The following is a 21552-nucleotide window of genomic DNA, read 5'->3' on the forward strand; positions in this document are numbered from 1 at the left end:
GAGTTAAACAGGGCAATCGGAACCTAAAATGAAATAAATACCATATTCACATCCCCTAGTCTCCCGTAATGACGTGTCCCTGCCGGCCTCCTGAGATGAAGTAATTATGTCCCATGTGACCACTGCTGTGACGCATCCCTGGCGGCCTCCTGAGATTACCTAATTTTGTCCCATTTGTGTTTGGCTGTAACGGTCACATGGGACAAAACTACGTCATCTCAGGAGGTGGCCAGGGACGTTCTCGGGGGACCAGGTAAGCATGGCATTTTGTTTTCATCTCCTTTTCTCCGCTCCTCCTCTTACAAACAGCAAAATGCCGGCCGGCTTATTGTCTCTATTGAATGGTACCAGAGACAATAAGCAGAAAAGTAGTGTTATGTATCTGAGGTCAAGGTTAATGTGAACAACCTGAATCATAGTAGCAAACAAAATAACTTTATAATAGTGCAGGGATTAAATGGACCTTATTTCAAAGGTACGGTTGGAGTGTCGGAGGAAGGTTTAGATAGGCTGAATAGAACTTACAAAGGAGACTGGAGCAAAGCAGCAGGAAGGGAAGAGCGGCGGGAAGCAGAGAGAGAGACGTTGTCCGCAGTGGCAGGGTGAGCGGCTGGCAACTTGTTATAGCACAGGAGACTATACTACTTCAATAGGCCGACTGAAGCAAAAAAAAAACAAGCATTATCTTATAACACTAAATAATATAAAACATGATTGACATTAAACGTAAGTGCCAATGAATATTGGTAGAAAAAAAAATTAAGCAGTTCATTACGGAAGACTTGAGCAGACATAAAGTTTCGCGATTTGTCATGATTTTGTTTTATTTTATATTTTTAATTAAAGAGATGCTAATTTAAAAAGGAGCTGTCCCCTCTCCTGACATGTCTGTTTTAGTAAATACTTGTATTTCCCATAATATAACAATTCTGGAGCATCTTTTCTTAGAACTCTGCGCTATGCCCTTCCTCTGTTATTCCTCCTAGAAATATATGAATACATTAACAACTGTATGTTACCAGTTGGGCGAGCCTGACAATGTCCTATCAGTGTTCACAGTGCCAGGCTGTGACGTGACACGCCCCTTTGACAAGTGGAGTAGTAAGGGGAGCGGTAACACCCAGTTGTTCATTTATTTATACATTTCCATGAGTAATAACAGAGCATTAGAACAGTGCAGAGTACTTAGAATACATACTCCGGCATTGTAATTTTATGGGAAATACAAGTATTTACTAAAACAGACATGTCAGGAGAGGGGACAGCTCCTTTTTAAATTAGCATCTCTTTAATTAAAAATATAAAATAAAACAAAATCATGACAAATCGCGAAACTTTATGTCTACTTAAGTCTCCATTATCAGCCAAAAGAGTGTCTGGAAGTTCAAACTTATGACAACTAGTGAGGATGTCACCAGTAAGGAGAAGGTATAGTGGGAAAATAATCTCTAAAGGCCTCATTCACATTCACATGATCATAGCTGTGTGCACAGTCCGTGATTACGGCACGGACGGCCCACGGAGTGTCATCTGTGGGCCGTTCGCAATCACGGACCGTGCACACACAAGATGTGCATTGACTTCAAGAAGCCTAAACCGCAATGGTCTGTAAAATGACATGTCCTATTTTTTTTGCGTTCCGGGCTCCGGGCAATGCCAGGTCTATGGAAACTATGGTCGTGTGCATTGGCCTATAGGATAGAATGTGTTGTTCTATACTATGTGCAATTGCGGATAATGTGGGGCCGCAAGTGCACAGTAATTTGCATGAAGCCTAAGGATCCGAAAGAGTGTGAAAATCTACTATATGTAGAGCAAATATATTGGGTCATGATTTCTATAGAGCTGACATAGTGAGAACAATATCTCTAGAGAACATATAGCTGGGAAATCATTTCCAAGGAGCAGAAGCATTGAAGAATTGTCTTATATGGAGCGAAAATAGCAGACACATCTCCTATAAAGAGTAGAGATAGGGGGGAAATCGCCTACAGTGAACGGACAAAGTGGGAACATCACATCTAACAGGTAGATATAGCGCAGCCAACAGAGGGAATATAAAACGTAATAGAATCATCAGCTCGAAGGATCTTCAGACAGAAGAAACTTTAGCCCGGACCAATCCTTATGTAGAAAAGAATAGAAATCTTCTGAATGATTTTGATGCCCTTATCAGTGCCATGAGTGGAGGGCCACAGCTGATGCCAATCTGCATAATATGCGGCAAGAAACCGCTCTATTGCTGACGACATAGAATTTTGTAACTGGGTCATTTATATCGCGTGGAATCTAGAAGTACAAGTGCAGGATAAAATTTCCAGAGTAGAAGCCCAAGATCAGTTGAGTTACTTAATACCATTGTGCATTTAAATTGATGAGAGACTTTAGGTGGTATTACATGGCCCGTGCCCATCAACGAGACAGCTTGTTGATCGGTGCTCGTTTGCTCCTTTCACAAGGAGCTATGTTTGGGGTTCAGTGCTCGTCACTCCGATCGCTCGTCCCTATACATTTCTATCATGTCGGCAGCACATCTCCCTGTTTACACACCAAGATGTGCTGCCGACAACTATAATAGTTTCGGCATTTAACCGCTAGGCGCACCAGGACGTAACTGTACGTCGTGGCAGGAGGATACTTCGCGCACCTGTGTGCAACAGGAACCAGGTGGTCAGCTGTCCCCGACAGCTGACACTCCACTGTTGCCAATCAACGGCTCATTGCCGCTGATTTTGGCAATTAACCCCTTAAATGGCGCGAACGATTGCCGCATTAAGGGGTTTTGTAGCATATCGGCAGCTCCATGCCATTGTGGGGGTTGCAGATGGTTATGATGGCATCCGGAGGCCAGACAACGGCCTCCGAGTCTGCCATGTATGGAAGCCTATGAGGACCACCCTCTGGTTGGTCCTCATAGGCTTACTGTCAGAGTAACTGTGACGTCACACTGACAGTTGAAATATGTTACACTACCTAGGTAGTGTAATGTATTCTAGCAGCGATCAGAGCTTCAGGTTTAAAAAAAAAATGTAAAAAGTAAAAAAAAGTTAGTAAAATAAAAATAAAAAATTTCCTATGATAATTCATTTATTATAGGAAAAAAATTAAAACACTAAAAATAAGTATACATAATTAGTATCACCGCGTTCGTAATGAACCATTCTATAAAACGATAATGTTTCCTTTCCCACATGGGGAACACCGCAAAAAAAAAACAACTAAAAAGTATGCCAGAATTACAATTTTTTGGGTCACCACCCCTCCCAAAATATAGAATAAAAAATGATCAAAAAGTTGCATGTACCCCAAAATAGTACCAATAAAAACGAAAACCCGTCCTACGAAAAACAAGCCCTTACACAGCTTTTTTGACTGAAAAATAAAAAAGTTATGGCTCTGAGAATATAGTGACACAAAAAATAAATAATTTGATAAAAAAGTGATTTTATTGTGCAAATGCTGCAAAACATGAAAAAAAACTATTTACATATGGTATCGCCGTAACTGTACCGACCTGCAGAATAAAGTAAAATGTCATTTATAGCGCACGATGAACGGCGTAAGAAATAAAGAATTTAAAACGCCCAAATCACTGCTTTTTGGTCACGTTAGCTCTAAATAAAATGTAATAAAAAGTGATCAAAACGTTTTATGTACCAACAAATTGTACCAATTAAAACTACAGCTCGGCCCGCAGAAAATAAGCCCTCACACCGCTCAATCGGAAAAAAAATGTGATGGTACAAAACTATTTTTTTTTAACAAATAGTTTTTTCATTGTAAAAGTAGTAAAATATTAAAAAAACTATATACATTTGGTATCACCGTAATCGTATTGAGACGTAAAATAAAGTTAAGTTGTCGTTTTTACCGCAGGGTGAAAGTGGTAAAAACTAAAACCAAAAAATAATGGAGGAATCGCAGTTTTTTTTCCAATGTCACCCCACAAAGAATTTTATTTCCCATTTCCCAGTACATTATATGGTACTTTAAACAGTGTCAATAGAAACTACAACTCTTCCCGCAAAAATTAAACCCTCAGACCACTCAACTGATGGAAAAATAATAAGTTGGAATGCGGGGGGTGAAAAACGAAAATGGAAAAGCAAAAAAGGATCAGTCTTGAAAAGGAAAACAATTATTGCCACATGTGGAGTATTTCCGTACTCAGGAGAAATTGCTTTACAAATGTTGGGCGGCTTTTCCTCTTTTATCCCTTGTGAAAATGAAAAAATTCAACATTTTAGTGGACAAAAATGCTGATATTCATTTTCACGGTCTAATTCCACTAAATTCTGCAAAAAACCTGTGGCGTCAAAATGAATGTTTCCCAAATGGGGTCACTTTTGGGGGGTTTCCACTGTTTAGGTCCCTCCAGTGCATTGTAAACACAACATGGCACTGAAAACCAATCCAGAAAAACCTGTGCTCCAAAATCCAAATGGAGCTCCTTCCCTTTTGAGCCCTGCCGTGTGTCCAAACAGCAGTTTATTACCACATATCGGGTATTGCCGTAATCTGGAGAAGATGCTTTACAAATGTTGGGGTGCATTTCTTCTTTATTTCTTGTAAATATTAAAAAATTCTATGTTATTTTCAGAAAAAAAAATAGATTTTGATTTTCACAGACTAGCTCCAATAAATATAGCAAAATACCTGTGGGGTCAAAATGCTAACTGTACCCCTAGACATATTTCTTGAGGTGTGTAGCTTCCCAAATGCGAGTCACTTTTGGGGGTTTTTGACTGTTTAGGCACTACAAGACCTCTTCAAACCTGACATGGTGCCTAAAATATATTCCTAAAAAAAGGAGGCCCCAAAATCCACTAGGTGCTCCTTTGCTTCTTAGGCTGGTGATTCAGTCCAGTAGCGCTCTAGGGCCACATGTGGGAAATGTCGAAAAACTGCAGAATCTGGGCAATAAATATTGAGTTGCATTTTTCTGGTAAAACCTTCTTTGTGACAGAATAAAATTGTATTACAAATTAATTTTGCCAATAAAAATGATATTTGTACATTTCCCCTCTACTTTGCTTTATTTCCTGTGAAACGGGTTAAGGAACTTTATGAATGCTGTTTTGAATACTTTGAGGGGTGTAGTTTTTAAACTGGGGAGATTTATTGGGGGTTTCTAATATATAAGGTCCTCAAAACCACTTTGGATCTAAACTGTTACCTGTAAAAATAGCCTTTTGAAATTTTCTTGAAAATGTGAGAAATTGGTACTAAAGTTCTAAGCCTTGTAACGTCCTAGAAAAAGGACGAGCAAAAAACCATGCAAACGTAAAGTAGACATATGGGAAATGTTAACTGGTGACTATTTTGTGTGGTATTACTATCTGTTCTACAAGCAGATCCATTTACATTTAGAGAAATCCAAATTTTTGCACATTTTCTCTCAATTTTGATGACCACATTTTTACACAAGGCCAAAACAGGCTGCGTCTTGAAGGGGTTAAAACGATACAATGAGCCAATGAACACAGGGAAATTATTGATTGCCCGATAATTGGCCGGTGTAAAAGGGCCCTTACTGAAAGAAGTAAGGAAAGATTGTGAGCATTTGGAAGTTATCCTGCCTTCTCCTTCAGTCAATCAACACTGAATACCTAGCAAAATACTGAATCTGTTTCTGAACCTGTGCAAATTGATGTTATTCAAAAACCCCTTACTACAGCAGGAAAACAGAGATGACATACAGAAAATCTTTGCCTTATTTTAGGGGTACAGGGCACTATATTTATTGCCCATGTCACGAAGCGGGTTAGTGGACCCACTAGGCCGTACCGCCGTAGCGGGGAGGCAGCTGGCCAAACGACAGGACACCCCAGAAATACAATGTCCAGCACAAGGGTACCTGAATAGTCCAGACGGTGGCCTCAGCTCTGGCACAGATGGAGATGGGTGTAGCAGATAGCGGCAAACGTGGCGGATGACACAGGAGCCGCAAGTTGCGCCAGACGTGGCGGATTCCTCCGGATGTGGCAGATGACAGAACGTGGCGGATTCCTCCGGACGTGGCAGATGACACAGAACGTGGCGATTCCTCCGGACGTGGCAGATGGCACAGAACGTGGCAGATTCCTCCGGACGTGGCAGATGACACAGGACGTGGCAGATGACACAGGACGTGGCACGACTTGATACAAAGGCACAGCATGGGAAACAGGAACAGGAAACAGCAACATGGGAAACAGCAACATGGAACAGGAGACACTAAGGGACCATTTGCAAGACAGACTGGGAAAACTAACAGCGCTCAGGCAAGGATTAGAAGGCCAGGGGCCTTCTTATAGACCAGGAAATCGTGGCAGTTGATGATGACGACTTCCTCCTATTTGCGCATGCTGGCCCTTTAAGGCCGGCACGAGCATGCTCGCGCACCCTACGGGACACAGCCGAACGGAGCGGAAGTGAGCGCTGGCGTCTCCTAGGAAGGAGATGGGGACCAGTGCTCACAGATCCATGGCTGCGGGCGTCGGGAGGTGAGTAAACCCGACGGCCCGCGGCCATGGACGCTACAGCCCAAATAAGATCCGCACAATCGTTGTCACTGATGTAAAAGAACAGATGAAACTGGAGACATCTGATCTGTTGGATTAAAAAAAATTCACAGCAGGAAGACAATACATCCAGATGGCGTGTCACGTGTGATTCAAAGGGGTTATTTGTCGGAGCTTGGAAGGAGACCTGATGGCCTGTATATGTGGATTTTTTGAATATGGACTAATATGAAAATAAAGTCATAAAGCAATCTGGTTTAATGTTGTGCTGTTGTTTTTTTCCCCCACTCTTTTGTTTTATCTGAAATCGTAAAGTGCTGATTATTTCTCTTTACATTGATATACTTTTGACAATTTAAACTGCTACTTGTGAACGATCCTACAGTATATACTTATAAAAGACGCTAGCCCAGTGTGGAAACATGTTGTACTATATCAATAAAAACTCCTGATATCCTCCCACGAGAGAGCTGTACCGTATCCTTCTTCTTGAAACCTATTAACCATCCGGTATCAGAGCCAATAGAAACTTTTTTACATAACCTTTTCTGTATCTTCATGACTTAAAGGTTTATCTCAGTGTCCACGGTCTCAGCAGCAAAGCAAATTGCCATAATTTACTAAAGCACAAAATCGTGTTGTGTCCATTGTTATACAACCATATAATGTGAGAGTCATTCCACTAATCTAAATATTTTTAATGTTCTTCACAGACGATAATGTGTTGGAATACATATTTTTACAGTTAAAAATAAAACATAAAACTAAAAGCTATCCTTAAAAATAATTGTGAAAGTGCCAAAATAATTATTCCAATTTTCTCTCTAAAGAAACAGGTTTTATTGAATAAATAATAAAATAAAACATAATAATAATAATAATAATAATAATAATAATAATAATAATAATAATAATAATAATAGTAGTAATAATAATAAGAACAATAGTAATAATAATAATAATAATAATAACAATAGTAATAATAATAGTAATAATAATAATAGTAATAATAATAATAATAGTAATAATAGTAGTAATAATAATAACAATAGTAATAATAATAATAGTAATAATAATAATAGTAATAACAATAATAGTAATAATAATAATAATAATAATAATAGTAGTAATAATAATAAGAACAATAGTAATAATAATAATAATAATAGTAGTAATAATAATAAGAACAATAGTAATAATAATAATAATAATAATAGCAATAATAATAATAGTAATAATAATAATAGTAATAATAATAATAATAGTAATAATAGTAGTAATAATAATAATAATAACAATAGTAATAATAATAATAGTAATAATAATAATAATAGTAATAATAGTAGTAATAATAATAATAATAATAGTAATAATAATAATAATGATGATAATAATAATACACATAAATATCTATTAATTTGGTATCCCCATAATCGCTAATAACCTGTACAATAAAGTTAATGCATTAATTATAATGCGCAATAAACTGTATAATAATTAAAAAAAATACAAAATTGTTTTCTTTTTTTCAATCCCCCAACAAAACATTAACATGAAAAAAATAATTACTTACATATACCTTGAAATGATACAAGAATACAACTCTCCCTTTAAAATACACCTCATACAACTAAAGTATGTCAATGAAAACAAAATATTAATAAAAAAGCTAAAAACTTTATGGCTGTTTTAACGTAATGATCTATGGTGGAGTATTTAATTATTTATGAAGAAAAAATATTGCAGAAATACTTATTGAAATCATTTTGAATTGCTCCTCTTTTTCCCCAACACAATAAGGGCCTTGGCATTTTACTGTAGTGCTTTTCAGATTATTTTATCTTTTTGATTTTAGATTTTTCTTTTTTTACATTTTTAAAAAACATTCAGACTTGGCATCCCATGAACAAGTTGTGACATTTGAGCTGTCTTGTACTTTGTATATTTAAAGAAGATTGTGCAAGTTTTTTTAGATATGAGTTTTCAAGTATGAGGGTATGTTCACACGGCCAAATTTCAGACGTATACGAGGCGTATTTTGCCTCGTTTTACGTCTGGAAATACGTCTCAAATACGTCGGCAAACATCTGCCCATTCATTTGAATGGGTTTGCCGACGTACTGTGCAGACGACCTGTTATTTACGCGTCGTCGTTTGACAGCTGTCAAACGACGACGCGTAAAAATACAGCCTCGTCAAAAGAAGTGCAGGACACTTCTTTGGACGTTTTTGGAGCTGTTTTCTCATAGACTCCAATGAAAACAGCTCCAAAAACGGACGTAAAAAACGCCGCGAAAACGGCGTGAAAACGCCGCGAAAAATGCGAGTTGGTAAAAAAACGTCTGAAAGGCAGGGTCTGTTTTCCCTTGAAAACAGCTCTGGATTTTCAGACGTTTTTGTTGACTACGTGTGAACATACCCTAAGTGCTAATTGAGTGCATGAACTGTATTGGGGTAACTAGCGTACAGAAGAGATCCAGTGTCTGAAACTGAAGGAAGATATAAAATACGTTTTACCTGAACCATTTGAGATTTCTCCCTCTTTCCATTGGATACAATCAAAACAACACTGATGTATTACACTGTTTAAGACTCTTCTATAACCTGGAGGACAATCTAATGAACACTTAGACATAGGAACCTAAGCAACAATTTAAGAAAAAAATATATATCATGGTAAATAATTAAATAAAAAGAAAAAAAAACATTAACTGAGAAATTTTCTAAAAAAAAAGTCTTAGGAGGGTTCACACGTGGCGGAATTTCACTTGAATTCCGCTGCGGACACTCCGCAGCGTTAATCCGCAGCGGAGCCATTCCTCCATTGACTTCCACTTTTATTTAGCAGTGTTCGTTTAGACGATGCGTAAAATTCCGCTGCAGAGCATAGGCTGCGGAGCGGAATTTGGTGTCCGCAGCATGCTCTGTCTGTTGCGGACCAGTGGCGGACTGGTTGCGGACTCATGGCGGAATTTCTCCATTGACTTCAATGGAGATTCTAAATTCCGCAATGAAGTCCGCAGCTGTCATGCACATGTTATGTGTGCTGCGGATGCGTCTTGCTTTTTTGACATGACATTTCTTCATTCTGGCTGGACCTATGTATTTCTAGGTCTACAGCCAGACTGAGGAAGTCAATGGGGCTCCCGTAATGACGGGAGCGTTGCTAGGAGACGTCAGTAAATAGTCACTGTCCAGGGTGCTGAAAGAGTTAAGCGATCGGCAGTAACTGTTTCTGCACCCTGGACAGTGACTACCGATCACAATATACAGCAACCTGTCAAAAAAATAGAAGTTCATACTTACCGAGAACTCCCTGCTTCTGTCTCCAGTCCGGCTTCCCAGGATGACGTTTCAGTCTAAGTGACGGCTGCAGCCAATCACAGGCTGCAGCGGTCACATGGACTGCCGCGTCATCCAGGGAGGTCGGGCTGTATGACGAAAGAGGGACGCGTCACCAAGACAACGGCCGGTAAGTATGACATTCGTTTACTTTCACTAGGGAAAGTGCTGTCCCTTCTCTCTATCCTGCACTGATAGAGAGAAGGGAAGCACTTTTACCGCAGTCCGCAGCAGCTAGTCCGCATCAATTTACTGCACATTTTGGGCAGATCCGCCGCAGAATCTGCAACGCAGATTCTGTGCGGCATTGATGCGGACAGCTGCGGAGGAAATCCGCCACGTGTGGCCATGCCCTTATGATCTTGGATATATCTGGTGGTGTAGCTCAATCCATTTACTCAAATTTTACTATATTACAACCATTTCATAAGGTGCCTGTTTTTATTATTTGATTATAGATCTTTTATTCTATTTTCTGTACATGATTATGGAGGCAGCCATGGTACATGAGCTGCTGTTAAAAGGCATTTAGAGATATGCTTTACAGCAGCCACATGGGCCATAGGAAACAATAGTCTGGATCTGACCCATTGACTTCTAAGGGTATGTTCACACGGCCTATTTACGGACGTAATTCGGGCGTTTTAACCCCCGAATTACATCCGTAAATGCGGCTCGATCTCGTTGGCAAACCTCTGCCCATTCATTAGAATGGGTTTTTACGATGTTCTGTGCACACGGTCATTTTTTTTACGCGCCGCTGTCAAAAGGCGGCGCGTAAAAAAGTAGCCCGCGTCAAAGAAGTGCCTGTCACTTCTTGAGACGTAATTGGAGCCGTTTTCCATTGACTCGATGGAAAAGCAGCTCAAATTACGTCCGTAATGGACGCGGCGAAAAAGCGCCTCAACATGCCATTACGGTTGAAATTACGGAGCTGTTTTCTCCTGAAAACAGCCCCATAATTTCAGCCGTTATGGACGCTACCGTGTGAACATACCCTAAGGGAGAATGTTCTAGGCATGTTCTGTGACCTGTGCAGGAAGTGGGAGAAAGGGAGCTGTGTCCATCACCTATCGTCAATAGTGGATGCTGTGTTATCTATATATAGGTGTTAACTTTTATTATAATCCTGCTTCTGATAATAATGAGATGACTTCTGAGTAGCGATCACTACAGAACAGGAAGTGTCAGTCTATTATGTATGGTGGATCCTGTGTTATCTATATATAGGTGTTACTTGTCAGTGTAATCCTGCCTGTGATGATAATGAGATGACTGCTGAGAAGTGATCTCTACAGAACAGGAAGGGTCAGTCTATCATGAATGGCGGATCCTGTGTTATCTATATATAGGTGTTACCTGTCAGTGTAATCCTGTCTGTGATGATAATGAAATGACTGCTGAGAAGTGATCTCTACAGAACAGGATGAGTCAGTATATTATGTATGGTGAATCCTTCTATCTACAAATAGGTGTTACCTGTCAGTGTAATCCTGCCTGTGATGCTAATGAGAATTGATCTCTACAGAACAGGATGGGTCAGTATATTGTGAGACTCAGCAGCCAATGTGAAAACTGAGAGATTTTAGGATTACTTTTTTAATATAAATAATGAAATGGAGAATAATAAAAATAAATCACGAACAACTCTTAAAAAATATGTTTAGAAAAAACTTCATAAACAATAGGTCATTTTCTTATGACACATTCCCTTTAAACTAATAATGAAGTAAAACCATTACAATATTTCAAACATAATATATATTAACATGTATGTCATTTCATGGTGCCACACATGTAAGCCATCGCTGATCGGCATAAAACAAAAAATGGCACATTCAGATGTGGTGGAAATTTTCCGCTGCACATTTTGCTGCAAATTTAGTGGCAATTATGCAACAAATTTGCTGCAAGATGTACATATGTGAGGGTTCATCTAGACGTGGTGGATTTTGCAGTGGACTTCCTTTTTCAATGCAAAGTCCGAAAGCTGCAGTGAAAATCCGATGCTTCTCCGCAACAGACTGTGCATGCTGAGCAATGTAAATTCCACATCACAAGCTATTTCCAGGAGGCATGTATACACACACACACCCACACACACCCACACACACCACTTAAATACACACGCAAACACACACATATATAATATATATATATATATACACAGATATAAAAAAACACACATATATATATATATACACACACACACACATATATATATATATATATATATATATATATATATGTATATATACACACACACACAATATATATATATATATATATATATATATATATATATATATATATATATATATATATACATATATATACAGTGAAGGAAATAAGTATTTGATCCCTTGCTGATTTTGTAAGTTTGCCCACTGTCAAAGACATGAACAATCTAGAATTTTTAGGCTAGGTTAATTTTACCAGTGAGAGGTAGAGTATATAAAAAAAAAAATCACATAGTCAAAATTATATATATTTATTTGTATTGTGCACAGAGAAATAAGTATTTGATCCCTTTGGCAAACAAGACTTAATACTTAGTGGCAAAACCCTTGTTGGCAAGCACAGCAGTCAGACATTTTTTGTAGTTGATGATGAGGTTTGCACACATGTTAGATGGAATTCCTCTTTGCAGATCATCTGTAAATCATTAAGATTTCGAGGCTGTCGCTTGGCAACTCGGATCTTCAGCTCCCTCCATAAGTTTTCGATGGGATTAAGGTCTGGAGACTGGCTAGGCAACTCCATGACCTTAATGTGCTTCTTTTTGAGCCACTCCTTTGTTGCCTTGGCTGTATGTTTCGCGTCATTGTCGTGCTGGAAGACCCAGCCACGAGCCATTTTTAATGTCCTGGTGGAGGGAAGGAGGTTGTCACTCAGGATTTGACGGTACATGGCTCTATCCATTCTCCCATTGATGCGGTGAAGTAGTCCTGTGCCCTTAGCAGAGAAACACCCCCAAAACATAATGTTTCCACCTCCATGCTTGACAGTGGGGACGGTGTTCTTTGGGTCATAGGCAGCATTTCTCTTCCTCCAAACACGGCGAGTTGAGTTAATGCCAAAGAGCTCAATTTTAGTCTCATCTGACCACAGCACCTTCTCCCAATCACTCTCAGAATCATCCAGATGTTCATTTGCAAACTTCAGCCGGGCATGTACATGTGCCTTCTTGAGCAGGGGGACCTTGCGGGCACTGCAGGATTTTAATCCATTACGGCGTAATGTGTTACCAATGGTTTTCTTGGTGACTGTGGTCCCAGCTGCCTTGAGATCATTAACAAGTTCCCCCCGTGTAGTTTTCGGCTGAGCTCTCACCTTCCTCAGGATCAAGGATACCCCACGAGGTGAGATTTTGCATGGAGCCCCAGATCGATGTCGATTGACAGTCATTTTGTATGTCTTCCATTTTCTTACTATTGCACCAACAGTTGTCTCCTTCTCACCCAGCGTCTTATGGTTTTGTAGCCCATTCCAGCCTTGTGCAGGTCTATGATCTTGTCCCTGACATCCTTAGAAAGCTCTTTGGTCTTGCCCATGTTGTAGAGGTTAGAGTCAGACTGATTCATTGAGTCTGTGGACAGGAGTCTTTTATACAGGTGACCATGTAAGAGCTGTCTATAATGCAGGCACCAAGTTGATTTGGAGCGTGTAACTGGTCTGGAGGAGGCTGAACTCTTAATGGTTGGTAGGGGATCAAATACTTATTTCTCTGTGCACAATGCAAATAAATATATATCATTTTGACAATGTGATCTTCTGTTTTTTTTTAAATATAATCTATCTCTCACTGGTAAAATTAACCTAGCCTAAAAATTCTAGACTGTTCATGTCTTTGACAGTGGACAAACTTACAAAATCAGCAAGGGATCAAATACTTATTTCCTTCACTGTATATATATATATACACATATATACACACATACATATATATACACACAAACACACACATACTCTGAGTACAGATAATGTAATACAGTAGAAATAAATAAATATGCATTACTGTCACGACAAGGCGACCTCTAACCCCACATATATGAATCACATAAATACAAAAGTTTGCACAGCACATTCAAACAAAATGAAACAAAACGTGTATACAGGTGCAAGAAAGCCTGTGACTGCAAATATACAGCACACAAAAAAATGCAACAGCACACTGCGAACACTAATGTCACCTGCAGTCCTATGTAACATCATAGATAACTCAGTGATAACTCTCTGAGTACAGATAATGTAGTAGATGTTACCTGCAGTCCTATGTAACACCACAGATAATACATTCATAACTCTCTGAGTACAGATCATGTAGCAGATGTTACCTGCAGTCCTATGTAACACCACAGATGGCACAGTGATAACTCTCTGAGCACAGATCATGTAGAAGATGTTACCTGCAGTCCTATGTTTCATCACAGATAACACACTGTGATAACTCTGAGTACAGATAATGTAGTAAATGTTACCTGCAGTCCTATGTAACACCACAGATAACAGTGATTACTCTCTGAGTACAGATAATGTAGTAGTGTTACCTGCAGACCTATGTAACACCACAGATAACACAGTGATAACTCTCTGAATACAGATAATTTACTAGTATTACCTGCAGTCCTATGTAACATCACAGATAACACAGTAATAACTCTCTGAGTACAGATCATGTAGTAGATGTTACCTGCAATCTTATGTAACACCACAGATAACACACAGTAATTGAGTACAGATAATGTAGTAGATGATACCTGCAGTCCTATGTAACACCACAGATAACACAGTGATAACTCTCTGAGTACAGCTAATGTAGTAGATTTTACCTGCAGTCCTATGTAACACCACAGATAACACAGTGATAACCCTCTGAGTACAGATAATGTAGTAGATGTCACCTGCAGTCCTATGTAACACCACAGATAACACAGTGATAACTCTCTGAGTACAGATAATGTAGTAGACGTTCCCTGTAGTCCTATTTAACACCACAAATAACAGTGATAACTCTCTGAGTACAGATAATATAGTAGATGCTACCTGCAGTCCTATGTAACACCACAGATAACACAGTGATTACTCTTTGAGTACAGATAATATAGTAGATGATACCTGCAGTCCTATGTACCACCACAGATAGCACACAGTAATTTAGTACAGATAATGTAGTAGATGATACCTGCAGTCCTATGTAACACCACAGATGACACAGTGATAACACACATAGGCACTTACCATCCCTCCTTGCTGCACAGGCTTCCTGCAGGACGGACTGTGTGCGGAGCTTCCTCCTCTGCACTTGCTGCCTCTGCTTCTTCCATGTGTGTAACGAGGAGCAGAGAATATAGATATAGAGATCAAAAGGCCTGCACAGTGGCACCCCCTACATGCTGGGAGGCTGCAGCGCCCTGTGCACTTGCACAGGTCGCACAACCCCAAGGCCGGCCCTGGTTAGTTATAGGTGATTTTAATGAAGATCTAGATAGAATGACAAACGGGGGGAGATTGGTTGACCTAAATAAAAACCCTCCTTTGAAAACTCTCCATTCTAAAAAATTGGAATGGTACGATGTCTCGAGGCTAAAAAAAAAACCCTGAAGAAACACAATACACCTGTTATAAGTCTCATGATGTGCTATCAAGGATTGACCTGGTTTTGGCAAACAAAGAGGGGATGGCTATAATTAGACAGATTAATTTTGGGCCTAGATCGAACCATAGAATACTAATAGTGGAACTTTTTCTAATTCAAATGAAAAGGAATGGAATGTAAAAATCAACCAATATTGGTTAAACAGCTTCTACCCTAGACTACTGTCTCTTTCACACTTACAGTGCTGCCATAAGGGCAGTACTGCCGATAGGGGCTCGGCCACAAAGCTAAAGAAAAAGGGGCCCGTCTGCCGACATTGCTGCCCATCGCCGCAACTTTCAGCAGGGCCTCAGCTGTATTTACTGGAGGAAGGAATGGACTCTGCAATGTAATGTAGCTCATTCCTTTCTTCATTTTAGCTACCATTGGGTTCTTGCTCACAAGGTCCTCACATTGCATACAAGGTCCTGACACTGTAATACACTCACGTCAGGACCTTGTATGTGCCGAAGCACACAAAGTGTTGACCCTAGCTGTCAGGACCCTGTAAGCAAAATCCCACAGAAAGTTACACTAGAGAAAGGAACGGGCCCCATTACATTGCACTGCCCGTTCCTGCTGGGTCCTTGCTCAAAATAAGTAACACATAGAGGCAGGACTTGAGGTAGGACCCTGGAGCGGTAAGTACATAGATGCCTGGTCTCGGGTTTGAACGTTTTTTGGGGGTCTGGCCTTGGGACTGATTGATTTAGGGGGTCTGCTCTGGAGTCTGAATAATTTTAGGGGGTTTGGTCTGGCTTTGGAATTAATTTAGTTGTCTGGCCTGGGATCTTAATACATTTTTGTGCCTGTACTGGGGTCTTAATTAATGTAGTGGTCTGACCTGGGGTCTGAATAAATTTTTGGGTCTGGTCTGGGGTTAATAAATTTAGGGGTCTCGTCTGGGGTGTGAAATTATTTTGAAGTCTGGTCTCGGGTCTAAATAAATTTTTGGGTCTGGTTTGGGGTCTTATAAATGTAGTAGTCTGGTGTCTGAATAATTTAGAAGTCTGGTCTGGGGTCTTAATACATTTTGGGGTTTGGTATGGTGTATTAATATATTTTGGTGTCTGGTCTGGGGTCTGAATAAATTATGGGGTCTGTCAGGGGTCTAAGTTAATTTAGCAGTCCTGTCTGGGGTATGAATTAGTTAAGAGGTCTGGTCGTGGGGTCCAAATTAATGTTGGTGTGGTCTGGGGTCTGAATTAATGTTTCTATTTGGCCTGGTCGCAGATAATGGGGGTCCCACATGTAAGTTGAAGGCGGAGACTTCATTTAGGTGTGCCATGACGGGGGGAGATTTAAGAACCTGCAAAAGCCGGAAGCAGCAGACAGAACTGCATCTTGGTGAGTGACTGTTCTCTATACAGGCAGCAACTGTAATGCAATGATTTTTTTATGGTGCCCCCCCAGTACACCTGTACAGATCCCATGTACACCTACTGTCTCCTCTCTGCCCCTCCACAGAGCTCCTCTCAGGTTGTGACTCCACCCTGACCTGCCTCCCACTTTCCGTTCTGCCAGTCCTCTAGTATCCGGCACTGAGCCGGTGCCACCCAGTCTCTCCCATTTTCCCTAAGAGAGCTCCTGCCCACCTACTGTTTTCGCCCTGTCTCTTTACAGAACCTTTCCCAATTTGCTTCTAACCCCTGTCCCTGCCACTTTTCACGCACACTTCCCCCTCGGTATTGAAAGGCCCAGACTCCTTGGCTTTATGGGCCCCAGGAATTCCTGATAATGGCCCTGCCCCCTTCCTAGATACTTAAACCATTTTTCATATGTGCAGCACCCTGGAATTAATGGCACTTTAAAATAATGATATATATATATATATATACAGGTGACACTAACACTATCTACATGGGCACTGTAGGCACTATCTACATGGGCACTGTGGCAGTATCTACATGGGCACTGGCACTAGGGGCAGCTAACGGGGCATTATACTGCATGGGAGGGATCTAAGGCAGCATTATACTCTATGGGGGCAGCTAAGGGGGCATTATACTGTATGGGACAGGCAGCTATGGGGGCTTTGTACTGTATGGAGGAAGCTATAGGGGCATTATGCTATAGGGGCAGATATGGGGGCATTATGATGTATGGGAGCAGCTATTGGGCATTATGATGTATGGGGAAATTTGTTTGGGCATTATACTGCATGGGGGCATTTGTGTGGACATTATACTGTATGGGGGCATATGTGAGGGCAGTAAAATGTATTGGGGCATCTGTGTGGGCATTATTCTGTATGGGGCAGCTATAGGGGCATTATCCTGTATGGTGGCATTATACTGTATGGGAGAAGCTATTGGACATTATGATGTGTGGGGGAATTAGTTTGGGCATTATACTGTGTGGGGGCATCTGCGTGGGCATTATACTGCATGGGAGAATCTGTGTGGGCTTTATACTGTATGGGGGCATATATGGGGGCATCATTCTGTATAGTTGCAGCCAAGGGGGATCCGTGAAAACGGACAAAAAATAGGACATGTCCTATTTTTTACAGGCCGTTCACACGATCTGTTAAAACAACAGCTATTGAATAGCCCCATAGAAGTGCTTTGAATTTTATGCAGACTTGTGACGACCCTTAAAAACACGGCCCTCACACGGTCGGCTTCCATGTTCATGTGAATAAGCCCTTAGTTTTAAGGGTAAAAAGTAAGACAGTTTTAAGTTTGGTTGGGCTTCCATTATTTTATATTTTAAAAAAGACAACAGTTCAAGTGCAATTTTATCATTTTATTTGGGAACACAGCAGACATAAAATACATATTCTTAAAATATCCATTAGAGTAGTGTTATTAATGGTTCAGGATCACAACTAAATATTAATGGGAAAAAAAAAGCTTACAGGACCTATTAAAAGGCTTCACAACTAGAGATGAGTGAATTGATTGTAAACAAACTTTTGGGGTCCATGATGCATGAATCAGCAAAATTGTGACTGCAGGCCGTCATTTTGCAGATTAGAAAAAGTAAGTGGGGAGAAGATAAGTTTAAAAAAAATACCATTCTCAAAAAATACCATTCTCAAAAAATACCATTCTCAAAAAATACCATTCTCAAAAAATACCATTCTCAAAAAATACCATTCTCAACTGGTGATGTGTCCCTGCCGGCCTCCTGAGATGACATTGGTTTTTGCCACGTGACCGCTGCTGCAACTTGTCCCTGGCTGCATATCGAGATGACGGATTTTTGTCCCATGTGACCACGGCAGCCAATCACAGGCTGCATTGGTCACATGGGACAAAATTAAGTAATCGCAGAGGCCGACAGTGATGAGTTGCAGCAGTGGTTACATGGAACAAAACATTGTCATCTCGGGAGGCCGGCAAGGACGTGTTTCTGCGAGAGACATGGGGAGGTGAATATGGTATTTTTTAATTTATTTTAGGAGTGGAATTGCAAGTGCCTGCTTTCCCTGTTTAACTCTCTGATTTATTGTAGGACTGTAGCCAACTTAGATACAGTCCAAGAAGACATGAAAGAGTCTGACAGAGGAATCGGGGCACTTTCAATTTGAGGCAAATTTATTCAGATTGAAGCAAATTCGAAAGCCAGTTCGATATTCGATAGAATCGGCCGGAAACCAATTTCAAGAAATTTGCTCATTTCTATTGACAACTTTAAATTAACCTCACATCATTTTATGTATGTTTAAATAAAATCTTTTTGGAATTACAACTTGGTCTCATGATAATAATATAACATTTGGGAAAAAATATACAGGCCAAAATGCCAACACTTGAAGACAATATAGCAAATATCTCAACAAGAACAGTATTTTTTCCAGTAACACTCATGTAGGCCGGGATAAAAGCCACCCAAACACTACAGAAGACCAGCATGCTGAACGTGATGTTTTTAGCTTCATTAAAACTATCTGGTAAATTTCTTACCAGGTAGGCAACCAAGAAGCTCACCACGGTAAGAAAGCCCATATAACCCAGGAGTATGGAAAATGCCAACATTGAACCTTCATTACATTGAAGAAGAATTTTGTTAACATACAAGTCAGAGTTTTTTTCTGGAAATGGGGGTGCTATCCATAACCAGATAATGCTAATTACAACTTGGATAAATGAACAAATAAACACCAAACAGTTGGTGATCTTTACTCCTATAAATTTTCTCCATTCGCTTCCAGGCTTGGTGGCTTTGAAGGCCACGTAGACCATAATAGTCTTAGCCAAAATTGAAGAGATAGCCACTGAGAAGATGATCCCAAAAGAAGTCTGACGAAGCATACAAGTTGCATGTATAGGTCGTCCCAGAAACAGAAGAACACAAAGGAAACTGAACATAATGGAGACAAGTAGGATGAAGCTCAAACTTTGGTTAGTTGCCTTGACCACTGGTGTATCTCTAAATACAATAAAAATACCCAAGATGAGTGAATTATTAACAAAAAGGAACAGAGTAATAACAGAAATCATAAGAGTTATGGGGTCATCAATATAGGACAGATATTCCACTGCCTTTGGTACACATTGATTCCTGTCATTTGGCCACTGGTCTCCGGGACACCTGAAGAAAAATGGTAAAATGTAAAAAATATCTAATAAAATGTTTGAAACCATCTTGATTTATCTGCTCATTTCTTTAGTCTTACACATGTCATTTTTAATCAAACAATAATGAGCTTAACTTTATGAATATTATATATATTCGGCAGTGCTTCACAGTCAACCAATTATGTACCGTACTTTTCGGACTATAAGATACAGAATAAATCTAGCTAAAATGTCCCTGCGTCTTATAGTCGGCAGTCAAGGGACCCGGCAGTGCCAGTCCCCTGACCACTTCTTACTTAACCCCTTCCTGACACATAATGTTCCGGCACATCATGGAGCGGGGACGGGATGATGTTAGGAGCGGAGAGGGCTCACACACTGAGCCCACTCCATGCACTACAGGTGTCAGCTGTGTTTTACAGCTGATATGCTGCTCTAATGGCCAGGAACAGCGATAGAGCTGTTCCTGGCTGTTTAACTAGTTAAATGCCGCGGTCAATAGTGACCGCAGCATTTATAGGACATTTATATGAAGGACATTTATGACATTTCCACAGGATGTGTAATGATGGGGTAGGGAGACGGACAAGTGAGCCCTAATCTACCCACAACCCAGTCGCTGCCTACTTGCATGGCCCGTCCTAGGCGACGGCGTACAACTGGGCGACGGTCCCTACACTCAATATGTGCACGACAGACAACACAAGACAGGGTACACAGAAGAGAGGGAAGTGGGACAGTTTCCCACGGCAACACCGTGAGCAACAGGAGTAGTGAACGAGCCGAGTCAAACCAGGAGAGTACGTGGTAACAAAAGCAGAGCAGAAGAATTGTCAGTCAATCAAACCAGGGTCGATATGAAGCAGGTCAATTGTAAATAGCAGGAACAGCAGAGCCAGGAACCAGAGACAATCACAGGCACAGGACAAGCAGCAAATGCAGGTATACATAGACCAAGGGCGGGAGCTAGAACCGTCTGGCTAGGCTGTGATAGGTTCTCCCACTCCTCAGCCTCCCAGCCTGAGTGGTAGCAGAACGAGTCACTCTAGCAGAGCTAGGCACAGATGCAGGCTGATTAACCATGGGCGTCGACACAGAAGCTGTGTCAGGCAAATCCTTTACAGGATGTGTCATAAATGGCAAATAGATGCGGGTCCCAACTTTGGACCCGCACCTATCTCTAGAACGGGGCCCCCTAAACCCCATTCTATCTTACTTGGCTGTGCGTTCTCCCGCCCACTTCCTGGTTAGGTCGTCGGAAGTTACGGAAACAGCTGAGTGCTCGCTGAGCGACGCTGTTTCCATAGCTCCCATAGAACTGAATAGTGGTTACGGAAACAGCGTAGCATGCTATGCTGCTACTGTAACTGCCATTCCCTACTATGGGAGTTACGGAAACAGCACAGCTCAGCGTGTTATGCTGTTTCTGCAACTCATCCATGCATTGCAGTGTATTGTACCAGTGATCTAATGATCGCTGGTTTAAGTCCCCCTAGGGGAGCTAAAAAATTTTGTAAAAAAAAAAGTTAGCTACATTTTCAGG

The 21552-nt window shown here is 40.5% G+C and overlaps 1 protein-coding gene across 1 annotated transcript in view; it reads right to left on the minus strand.

Annotated features, from left to right (window-relative positions):
* Positions 1–19142: 19142 nt before the first annotated feature.
* The window catches only part of LOC142710267 (vomeronasal type-2 receptor 26-like), a 72859-nt gene continuing 70449 nt past the window's right edge, over positions 19143–21552 (minus strand). The window contains exon 12 of the mRNA XM_075848670.1: positions 19143–20022. Within this exon, the coding sequence (XP_075704785.1) occupies positions 19143–20022 (880 nt within the window). The remainder of the gene's footprint in view (positions 20023–21552) is intronic.

The sequence above is a fragment of the Rhinoderma darwinii genome, chromosome 1, assembly GCF_050947455.1.
Source record: "Rhinoderma darwinii isolate aRhiDar2 chromosome 1, aRhiDar2.hap1, whole genome shotgun sequence".
Lineage (NCBI taxonomy): Eukaryota > Metazoa > Chordata > Amphibia > Anura > Rhinodermatidae > Rhinoderma > Rhinoderma darwinii.